General features: G+C 38.0%; 1 protein-coding gene across 1 annotated transcript; it reads left to right on the forward strand.

Moving 5' to 3' along the window:
- Positions 1-228: 228 nt before the first annotated feature.
- Positions 229-8,649, forward strand: LRRC66 (leucine rich repeat containing 66). Its single transcript, XM_058837064.1, has 4 exons — positions 229-1,097; positions 3,437-3,606; positions 4,135-4,465; positions 5,857-8,649. The coding sequence occupies exons 1-4, from the start codon at positions 602-604 to the stop codon at positions 8,331-8,333; spliced, it is 3,474 nt and encodes a 1,157-aa protein (XP_058693047.1). The 5' UTR covers positions 229-601; the 3' UTR covers positions 8,334-8,649.
- Positions 8,650-12,169: the final 3,520 nt, after the last annotated feature.

The following is a 12,169-nucleotide window of genomic DNA, read 5'->3' on the forward strand; positions in this document are numbered from 1 at the left end:
GGGTACACTGAAACAACCTGCATGTGAAGAGCTCTCACCATCTGTAAATGTGGTGGTTGATCTAATGGGTGAAAGGTAGTAGAATTTCAAATGTTTGTTTTGAAATAAAACAATAAATTCTAAAATGCAGCTGGAGTTCAGAAGTGTTATTTGTAGGAATATAGTTTTTCATTAAAAAGACATTGCTGTTTTATTGATATGGAAACTAAAGTATAAAAATGTTCCACACCTGTTTGTCATAGATTGTATGTGGTGGACTTTGCTCAGTGTAATTGTGTGCAGTACCTGAAGCAGAGTTCAAAAGTCTCCACTGTTGTTAGAACTCAAGCTCCCAAGAAGTTGTGTTTCTCAACCAAAAGGCTGGAAAAGAAAAAAAAGGTCCTAATTGTTTTTTGGGATAGATGATGGGGAGGGGTGAGGTTACCAGTTTATGAATGTTCTTTTTGAAAGTAAGTAAGACTCCAAAACTGAGTGTTTAAGGCAGAATATTGGTAATGCTGTGGTTATTCGGTGTTGATTTTTTTTAATGTCAAAATATTTTTGCTTTCTATTCTTGTTGTGCTGAATTTAACCATAATTCTACATTTTATACATAGATACTATGGATAACCTTCACTTGCATGTCATAGCTATGGTCGTTTATTTCAATCTTCCTGGATCAGTGGGAACCAAGTCACAGCGGATTTTTCCTGCTACACATCAACGTTCAGAGTGCCGGTGGGATGGACATTTCTTACTGAATTGCTCTTTTACCAGAATATCTACTATTCCAGAAGATATATCACAAATAGCAGGAACAGCTGATTTGAGTTACAATAATATTAAAACTTTTGTGTGCTCTGATGGAAGAAATGAAGAGTGGATGCTAAAACACCTGAACCTCAGTAACAACTTGATTTCTGAACTCACTTTAACTACTTGTACAAATTTACCCATTTTAGAAACTCTAAACCTCAGTGGTAATGCCATCCACACCATCACACTGGACATACCTACACCTGCACATGGGTCTAAAAAGTACAGCATTGTTGATCTTCTCCTGCCTGCTTTGAAAGTATTGTCAGTTGAAAGAAATAATCTTAATACAGTTCCAAGAGGTAAGCATTTAAAAAATCTTTAAGGACTTGACTCCCAAGGGGTAGGCTGGCTTTGGATATAATTCATACATCTTACTGAATCCAGAATGTGACTTTCTCATTTTATTATACTTAAGGTGAGGGAAAGTTCCACCAGCAAATACAGAGGCGGAAGTAAATTGGTTGTTTAAGTTTTTTTAATAGTCTTAGCAACTGTACTGCATTAACAGCAGTCAAATATAATTAAGAGCCCAAGCAGTATTCTTGTTGTATAGGAAGAGGGAGTAAGGATCTTTAGAAAAACACCAGCTTCCACATCCCAGTCATGAACCTTAAGGTCAAAAAAATGACAGATCATGAATTTCATACTACCCTTCAGAAGGAAGTCATTGCTCTTAGATAAAACTTGCTGCAGTTTCAATATTTCAGAGACAGGAAAATATACTTTGATCATTCCAAACAATTTTGCTCAGTTCTGTTTAATACTCAATTAGAGTGACACCTTGGTGTAACAGGAGAGGGCTGTAGGGTTTAGAGAGATTTTGAGAAAAGCTTTGCTGGTCACTGAATTATGCTGGGCAGCTTACCCTTTATCCAGGGATGATTCACAATGGCCAAATGCTTTAAACGAAGCAGAAGCTATCCTGTCCTATACAATATGTTGAATTTATTGATGTCTGATAACACCATCAGATTCATTAGAGTTTGAAAATACAGGAGAACAAGTGATGACAAACAGAAATAACACTTATTCCACCAAGTCACACAAAGATGTTTGCCCCTACATAGGGTCATGAAAGTTCTGTTTTTCTCCTTTTATGCTATTAAGTAAGTCCCTGGCACACAGCAAACTCATTTAATGATTTTGTCTGTATAGACAAGGTATCTATAGACAGTATAGAAAAGCTTACATTATAAAATATATCAATAAAGATTTGATTTGTTTTGATAGATAAATATGACTGCCCATTATAGGATTCCTCCAAGGGTCAGACAGATCAGTCTTCTTCTGTAAGAGACTCAATTTTTTATGTTCAAATTGCTGTGCATCATACCACCTTACTTCAAGTTATACTTAAATTGTATATTCATTTAAACAAGTTCAGAACCTTATTCTTATCCAAAATACTTCACTAAAATTTGGAGGTTTAAGCTCTGGAAAGAAAACACAAACTGCATTTCTATAGCAGAGGTTTCCCACAGAGAAACCCATCTCCCAGCTCCCCCCCCCCCCCCCCCCCCACTCCCCCCAGGAGTAAGGCTGCTGCCCACTCCTGCCATACCAGTGTATATTTTTGCACAAACTTAAATTCAGGGAAGTAGTCACAGTATAATCCCTCATGCAGGTGCACTGATGAATTTATGAATTGCCAGAACTTCTGTATGCCTTTCCTATCACCTACCTCTAGTTTTATATTAGAAATGAATCATTCCCTCTGCTTTTCACAGTAAGCCCAAAGATCAATTACTCAGCAGTCAAGTGCTGGCTGAGAAAAGAGGTTTCTGGTAAACAAGGTGACACCAAGGGCAAAATTTTTAAGAAACTAGTACCTTCTCAACAATGGTGTATGATCAAAAATCACTTTAAAGTGACACTGTGCTGTTGAACACTCAGCATCAGTGGGGATGCAGAGTGTTCTAGTGCCTCCCTTTCCACTGGACCTTGCAGGCTGGAGCTTCAGGGGCTGCCTTCACACCACCTCAAAAAAATGAGGTGCCTCCAGCAGTCAAAAGTCTTCCTTATGTCAGGTGGATTTTATTGTAATTAGGATACACTGAAGAATACACTGTTAGGCTTCATAATTCACAAGCAGATAGGTATAAGCAACAACATGGTTTTGTTTTCATTTGGTTTTACATCCTATGAATACAGTTCAAGTAATTCCACATACGAAAAACTCCCATGAAACTGCCCATGCAAATGGATAGGAGATACTATATCACCTTTTGCATCTCTATCTTCTACTTACAATTGACATATTTAGATCTTGTCCACTCAATATATTCCACCCTTTTCACACTCCTTTCCTTCCTCCCGTTCTCCAGAGAAGCTTACTCAAAGTACAGAGATCACAGTCAGAATAATTTTGATAGTACAAAGAAATGCTAGTGCTTTTATGATAGTGTCAATTTTTAAGACATTCACTGACCATGAATGTTTTAATGTGCCAGCTGTTGATGCTATGCAGCTTTTAGAATGGGACAACCCCTAACGAGGAAAGGCATAGCACAAAGGCTGCAGCCACTCATTGCAATAGTGAGGAGCTGAAGGAATTTTGTTGCAAAAAATTTTATAAAGACACTAGATGCAACTGGGAAAACAAGAATATGAAATGTAAAATAGGTATTTTTCTTCCTAGGACTAGGCCTCCTGCAGTCTTTACAAACTGTCCATATGTCATTCAATGCCATACAACAGATTGACCCAAAGGATTTTCAAAACTGTTCACAGCTGAAGGACATTGACCTGCGAAACAACAAGATAACTAAAATTCATCCAGATGCCTTCAGAGATCTCAACAAATTACAGGTTGGAAAGCAATACATCTGTTTCAGTATTTTATGTTAATCATTAAAGATATTATTTACCAACTATTCAGCATGATTATATGGTTCTGATTATAATACTAGTGTACAATTAAGAAACTAGAGCAAATGGTGAAAATATTTTTATATATTTGCTTTTTATATGTAGGAAAATACACATGCTAAAATGTACAAGATAGAACCATAAATTCAGTTTATGTATGCCACAAACCAACCCATAACTCCCTTAAACACATACATGTCCCTTTCTACCCCCATCCCTTCCATGGCAAGAGCCCTGCAGCTCCCTATTGACAAAAGAGTTAAGTCTATAATGGGAGAATTCTAAATAGCACAATTTAAACTTTTCATCTACATTAAAAAGCTTTGATCAACATTACTGAAATCCTAAGCAGATGTATTGTTCACAGAACTACATTAGTGCTTGTACACTACAACACTGTTGTAAGATGTTGCACTAAGAACTCCATTGTAAGCCTTATCAAATTAATTCTGTATTATTTCCAAATAGGTTGTGGATCTCCGTGAAAATGCTCTGACAATCCCTCTACCACAGATACTAGTCAGTTTAAACTTTTTCCAACTTGATGTGTATTTTTCAAAGAATGCCTGGATATTTAACTGCAGGCTAAATGCTTTTAAACATTTATTTCATTCTGTCTTTGACTCCACAAGGAAAAAATGGAGCCTTTCATATAGTAAGTCTGACAAGAACTCCCACAAACCTCTGCTGTATCTTTCAAGTTTCCATTTAAAATGCAAGAACAATGTTTTGCTCAAAAGGGCCACAGTCCCAACAGGTAACACATCAGTGCTGACCTGCAACTTGGACAACATAAGGGGTATGTACATCAGGTACTCCATCCAAATGCTGCTAAAATCCAAATGAATGCAAAATGATCATATAAATCCGGTTTTAAAAGTGTATTTCTAAAGACTGTTTAAAACAATTTAACAGGCAAAAATATTTCATTAGAAAGTAGCATTTAGCTTGGAATATTTGAAAGTTAGGTTTCCTGAGTCATCTCCTTTCTTACGTTAGAGGAAGTGATGCCAAATTATATACAAATAAGTTTCAGTAAGTAATGCATTGCAAATGTATTGGTTCATTTTGGACTGAAACAAAGGACCAAATAGTGGGGTGGAATTTCTGAGGCATGTAGAAAGCCAAGAACAATGCAATAGTTTCCAATATTTAGTTACAGTGAAATGAAAAGAGAAAGGGAATTTTGCAGGGAAATTTGCAGGGAAAAAGATTTCTATTTCTTCCAAAAGAGTACAGCTACTGTAGCACACACTTCACTTACATTAAAAATTAATAGAAAACATTAAGGGTATAAGCAACAAAACCTATAGAGCCAAGACTTACCAAGCAGACAAGAACAAACTTAGAGCAGAAGGTGTATTTGTCATGTGCCATAAGGAAAAATGGTTTAACTCTAATGGACTAATAGCACTTGGAGGTGGTAAGGCTTTGCCCTAAGAATACTTCATCCCCAAATTAAAATACGCAGGACCTATCAGAAATGCCACCTGCTTTGTCTGTTTACCAGAAAAGTCATAGAAACCTGGATTAAAATCAACACACAGCATTGCAGCAAAACTCATCTTGGAACAAAAGCTGATCCAAAGACAAAACCAAAAATATGACCTTGAAACAAATTGCTAAAAGCCAACAACCAGCCATGGCCCACACTAGCTCAAATTTGGAACAATTACTCAGTCTGTACAAATACCCTTGATTTACAGACTTTTTTGCTGCAGTCAGATCAGCAACTACAGGAAAATCACAGTGGTTGAAACACAGAGTTAGGAGGTGATGTTTTATCCCAAAGCTGCACACAGTGACCATGGCCAGGCTGCAGAGCAGCTGGCTGTAGACATGTCTCTTCTACAAGGAAGATCGGCAGGTGTTTCTAGCACAACCCTGAACTTGCTTAGATTACTTCAGTGACCTCCTTCCTCACATTATGATTTTTCTTGTAAAGCCTGCAATTAAGACCCCACATATAATGTGTTTTTAGATGGGAGGCAGTAGGGACAGGCTAATATGGTTTAACAGACTTTGTACCATATAGAATTATCGTGATGGATAAAAGGAAAATGGGGTTAATAATAAACAGTTAAAATTATGAGAGACAGTCCAGAGTATATTCTTAAAAACATCACTGGACCCTGCAAACCAATACTATGCTTTTAAAATAGAATGAGTTTGTATTTTCTTTCATTTCAGGCAATGGAGTCTCTTGGTGGACACCTAAGGGCAGAATTTCAAAAAATCACAGTCTTCCTCATATGACAATGGATGAAATGAATAATTTAGTGATATACAATGCTAAGAAAACTGCTGAAGGATTATATTTGTGTCTTTTTAATACAACAAAAGATAAATATCTCATTTACAATATAGAGGTGAAAGAAGGAGTTTCAGCATTTTTGTTTAGAAAAGCCAGAGACACTAACACTGTCTTTAGACAGAAAGAAACAGAGCCAAACTTCGCACTGGCTGTCTCCCTCTCTGTGCTCATTACATTTGTTTGTGCTTTTTGTCTGGGCGCTTTTGCTAGACCCTACCTGGAGAGCCTATGCAGACTCATGCACAGGAACAAAAATTCAGGTTCAGAATGTACGTATTCTAATCAAGCTTTTTCAGGTGAAACCTTTGACAGAGAGACTTCTGCAAGCAAGCCAACAAATACACAATGTAATACATTATTTTGTGATAAGAACTCTTTAAGAAACACACAGATTTTTCCTACACAAACTTCTACTGTGTATGAAAACATCACTGGCAGTGGTGTACATTCACCAAATCCCAAAGCAGAGTACCAGAAACAAAGCAATACTAAGATCAACACGAAGCAAACACCAGCATTTTCAAAGGTCCGATCTAGTATTGACAATAATGAAAGTATAAATGTTTATGATACTGGACTATTTTTTGTAAGGACAGATTGCCAGAACAGTAATGAAATAACATCAAACAGCAAAGTAAGAAACAACTCAGGTCTGCTGCAGTCTAAGATCAGAAAAGCTACACCAGATTCTCCAGAAAGAAAATATATTGTTTCACATAATGAACACAGGCACACTACAAAATTTATGCACAGAAGGCAAAGCTGTGAAGAACAACTTGGTCTAAATAGCAACAGAAATAAACCTAGTCATGTTGGAGATTTTATTTCACCCAATAGCTCCAGAAGAGATGCAGATATTGAGAATTTTAGCATCTATGAAACAATAGAAAACTCTCCCCTTACAGAGCATTACTGTAAAAGGATACATTCAGATGAAAAAGATACTTTAGCTGATATATTTGGTGACATTTCCTCAACTGAAGGGTCTCCATTCACAATGAGTGACTGTAGTTCTTTAGCAGAGTTTGAACTGGAACAACCTGGTGTTAGCGACAACCTGCCAGTCTGTCAATCATCACTAGATGAAGCCAATACAGACAGTGGAACTGAGAAGTTCGTAACACCACCAGAGTCTCCAGACATTACTGCTGAACTTCAGCAGATTTGGGAAAATGAAGATAAGAACAGTGCCTATTTTGAAACTACTATTAATTATGGATCAGATACAACCACGCGTGAAACAGCATCCCCTTACTCTGACAAATGCAGTGGCCACATAAGTGCATCAGATCTAGACACAGTTAGCTCTTCAAGTCAAGAAATTCCAAATACATTTGATTATATTACTAATGCAGAGTCAACAGTACAAAACTCTATTTCTGATTCTCTTCTACACAGTCAATGTACAGATTCTGGTAACACAGTAGTTAAGTTAAAACATTTTCCCACATATGACACAGAGAAAACTTCTGAAGAGGATGAACTGCAGCTGTCTTTGCTTCCCAAAGAACCACAGCATTCCCTCAGCTCCAGTCACACAGAGCAAAAAGAAAATGCACCAGCAGGAAGTACAGTTGAGAATATAGCCAGGAACTCCCCTGAAAAGAATCATGATGAAGCAGACATTACATTAAGAAGAAACGTGAGCACATCTGAGGACAATGGCTTTATTTTTGCTCCCATTGATACTGGTTTGAATGAAATTGTAAAAGAACCATCACTGCTGCATTCCAGCAAAGAATCATCTCTTAAATTGCTGCCTGAACAGACAGCTGAAGAACATTTCATGTTTGTTACACAGCAAGATGACTTGATACCACAGGAGAAGCAGGCTTGTGGAGATAAAATGCAAGGAAGTTCTGATGAGAAAAATTCTGATGGATTCACAGAATTACCAGATACCAGCAATTGCAGTCTGCCTGAAGAAACACAGTCTTGTAATCCTACTGCAGTTCTGCTGCATCTTCAAAGTTCTGGGAAAACACAGTCAGAATTCACAACAGATGATTGCTTCCAACTGGATCAGAGTGATGAGGATGAATATTCCTTCTCAATCCCACAAGGTTTCTTCAATGAAAGCACACCATACAGTTCATGTTCCCTCCCACAAAAGCCTACAGGAAATACGACCTCTGAAAGCACTGATTCCACCAAGATGAAGGATCACACTACTTTAACAGACCTGGAGAACCATTCTGCAACAACTGTAGAACACCTCCAAAATTCCCGTGAAAATCTCAGCCAAAAAAGTCAGACAAATTCAGGACAGGACCAGTTTTTTGTTAAGAAGAAAAGAGCATTTGATGGATTTGCTAATATTTTGCAAAGCAGGAAAACAAACTTCAATAGCTGAAACACAAATGGTAATACTAAGCTCCCACAGTGTGTATGCCACTACAGCAGGTGCAAACACTATTTTGTCTTAAAGTGAAATTATTTTTGTTTAGAAGGGTACTCGTAAAAAACCCAATAACTTTATAAAAGACTTTATAAAAAGCTACTCCACAATATTAATAAAGCTTTTACTGAATTATATTTACTTCCTCATTATTGGTAGTTGATACCAATATATCATTTCCCTTGGAATTTGCTTCAGATACTCACTGTTTTGTCTTTTTGTCTAAAATAAATGCAACATGGAAATTTACATTATTACTGTGTTTTCTTATGGGACTCAACCTATACAGTGAAATAGTACATACATGTACACATTAGTACATGTATGTACAATAGTACATACATGTATACATTCATGTATACATGAATAGTCTTCTGCTTTTTGAACCAGATTTATGCATTATCTTTGAATTCCCAGTGTTGCAAAGATAAATAAAGTCCAAGCAGTATTCAATTACATTTCAAAAATTACTTTTTAACTTGGCAAAAGAGAGAAAACAAACTTCCTCAAAGCAACAGAATATAATTCAATTCTTGCAGAAACATAATTTATAGAAATATAGCTATAATGGGATATCACCCAAAGTTTGCAGATGTGGTGACACAGGCAGAGTAATTTAAAAAAAGACAAAGGATCCTATACACACTTGAGAATTTTACTTATGAGCGGAAAATTAAAAGCAGTTCAGAACTGCTATTTTAGAACATTAGCAGCCAAAAGATAGCAAATGTAAGATAAAATTACCTCTGAATATAGCCCAAGGCCCTTTCAACTGACTCAGTACCACTGATGCAGTCCTTGATGGGAAATGTCATCATGAAAGGGAGCAGATCCAGTTCTGGGAAAATGTGGGAAGTTGGCTACAACTCTGGGAAAACTCTTTCATGAAGACACAGTTAACTCCTAAAAACTCCAAACAGAAGGAACACATTTCAATTCCATCACAAGAGGAGCACGTTCAATGGCACGCTACATCACTGAAACTACCTTTAAAGAAAAAACTAAGAAAAAAGAGCTACTGACAGCTTTCAGTAAAGCTCATTATCCACACCAGTTCCTTGTGGCCAAAACGTTAAAAATGCAATGCTTGAAAAAAAACACCGACTTGCTCTTTTTGATATCTACAGGTCTTCAAACATCATTAACATCTCTCCAAGGTCTCTACCTATTGGCTGTTGCACCTGCTAACATATTAAGAAATCTAGTTGTACAAGGCAAGGCAATTTTGTGAATCATGGGGAAAAAAACCCACTCAAGTGCTCTGTTGATATCTCATACACTGAAATGTTTTGCCATTTGCTTGTTCAACAGTCCAATAGGATTTCAAAATATATATATTAGAAAATTATTTTCTCATTTTTTTTTCTTAATGCTGCAGTGGTGAGGGTAGACTACACCACTTGTGAGAAGCTGCAGGATTTCCACAATTCCCTTTATGCCATAAAGTTCTGGAAAAGTTTCTGTTCTTGTCAAAGTAAATTCGCTCCTTTATAGTGGGATTTTAACATGTGGCAAAGTATTCATTCTACTGTCAAAATACTATGTTTCATCTCAAACTTATCTTTGTATTTCTGCCTAATCTTGCCACTGTCCTTTGCTACTCATCTCTCCATTCTTACAATCACATCTTCATTCAAATCCACTCAGCTGCTTCTCCTTCATATTAATTCATTTCATTAGCAAGTGCTCTTTAATACAAAACCTTTGCATCTTCTGTGACTTCCACACAGTACTCATCATACTTTGCTCCTCCCTACCCACCCCATGTTAACATGCCCTTCTGTATACAATTACACAGTCCCACACACACTGACCCCAAGACTGTACCCTCACTTTTCTTTACATTTCATTCACTGCATCTTGTTCCCATTAACTGCTTTATTGGCCACTGAGAATTTTCTAGGACACATACATTAGGAGGAAGCCCACTGCTGTTACTATACCAGTTGACTGTCGGCAATCAGACAAAGTCACAGAATAAGCTCAATTAAGAAGGTGCCTGAGTGTATGCTATATGAATTTGTAAATGAAGCATGAGGAATCAGCCAGGAGGATGCTGACAATACCTGTGAGACTCCCATCTCACAGGGCCATGGCCTGCCGAGCTCCACAATCAACAGGATACAGAATCCCTCACACAGTGAATCAGGACAGGAAAAAATAGAAAAGTTTTAAGAGCAGATCAAGAACTTCAAATACAGCAATCAGAATAAAACAAAACTCTCATTTTCAAACACATAATAGCTTGATAATTGAGTTATTTGCTGTAGGTATAAAGCATTTCAATCTTTTCTTAATATGCTGAAAATTTGGCTGGAAAACAACCCTGAAATATAAGAAGACATACACGTTTAACCTCCACATAACCAACAAAAGAAACTTTTTTGGATAGTAGGAGTAAATGTTTCATGGTAGGTAAGACTGTGACTCACCCCCTCTGATAAATACAGATAAGCAACAGCCTACATTCTGAGAACTGGCAAAGTCAATCCCAGCCTTCATCAGAAACATAAATGCAATGAAAAACCTCTTCCAGATAGGTTCTGTATTACAATATTCTAATTGCAATGTAAATACATTCATTTCTAGTATTATTTTAAGTCAAGGTTGGAAGAAGTATCCGGAGGTCACCTAATCCAATGATCCTGATCAAGCAGGGCCACCTAGAGCCAGTTGCCCAGCACCATGTTCAGATGGCTTCTGAGTATCTCTGAGGATAGTCTCAGTAACAGTACATGGCAACCCTCACAGAAAAAGAGAGCAGTTTCTGATGTTCAGATGTAGCCTCCTGTGTTTCAGTTTATGCCCACTGCCTCTGGTCCTGTCACTGGCTGAAGAGTCTTTGTCCTCTTTACAACCTCCCATCAGATATTTAAATACTTTAGTAAGACTTCCCACAGCACCTTCTCTTCTCCTAAAGGCTAAACAGCTGCAAGGCTTTCCTCATAGGAGAGAAGTTCCCGTCCCTTCATTATCTTCACAGCCCTTTACTGGACCCTCTTGAGAATGTCACAATTATCTCTGATACTGGGAAGCCCAGAACTGGACGCACTACTCAGGTGTGACCTCACCAGTGCTGTGTACTCAGCCTGCTGGCAATACTTTGTCTGAATCAGACCAGGAACCACTCACCTTCTTCACAGCAAGGACTTGTTGCTGGCTCATCTCCAACTTGGTGTCCCACCAGGACCCCCAGTCCCTTTTCTGCCAAGCTGCTTTCCATCTGGGTAGCCCTCAGCAGATACTGGTGCAGCTCCTCCCCAGCTGCAGGACTTTGCACTTCTCCTGGGTGAAGCTCATGTAGTTCCTGTCAGGCCATTTCTCAAGCATGCTGAGGTCTCTCTGGAAGGCAGTATGATCCTCTTGCTTATCATCCTTTACTTCCAGCTCTGTCCTATCAGCAAACTTGCTGAGGAGACACTGTGCCCCATCACCCAGGTCAGTAATGAAGCTGTTGAACAGGACTGCACACAGCTCTGACCCTGGGGGTACAGCACTAGCTACTGGTCTCCAATTAGACTTTGCTCTGCAGACCACCACTCTCTGGGCCCTAAAATTTTAGTTTTCAGTCCACCTATCTGCTCATCCAGTCCATGCATCAACAGCTTTTCTATGAGGAACTTGTGGATCAAAAGGCTGGACCAAGATGTTATGTTTCTGTAAAATTTTGTCTTGAGACATTACTGCTCAAATTGACATACTGTAGAAAACTTTTGTACTACAGTACTGTTTTACACTGGCACACTCCATTTGAACCATAGCCTTTTTCGATCACGTACTTGTTCCCAACA

Source organism: Poecile atricapillus, chromosome 4 (genome assembly GCF_030490865.1).
Source record: "Poecile atricapillus isolate bPoeAtr1 chromosome 4, bPoeAtr1.hap1, whole genome shotgun sequence".
Classification (NCBI taxonomy): domain Eukaryota; kingdom Metazoa; phylum Chordata; class Aves; order Passeriformes; family Paridae; genus Poecile; species Poecile atricapillus.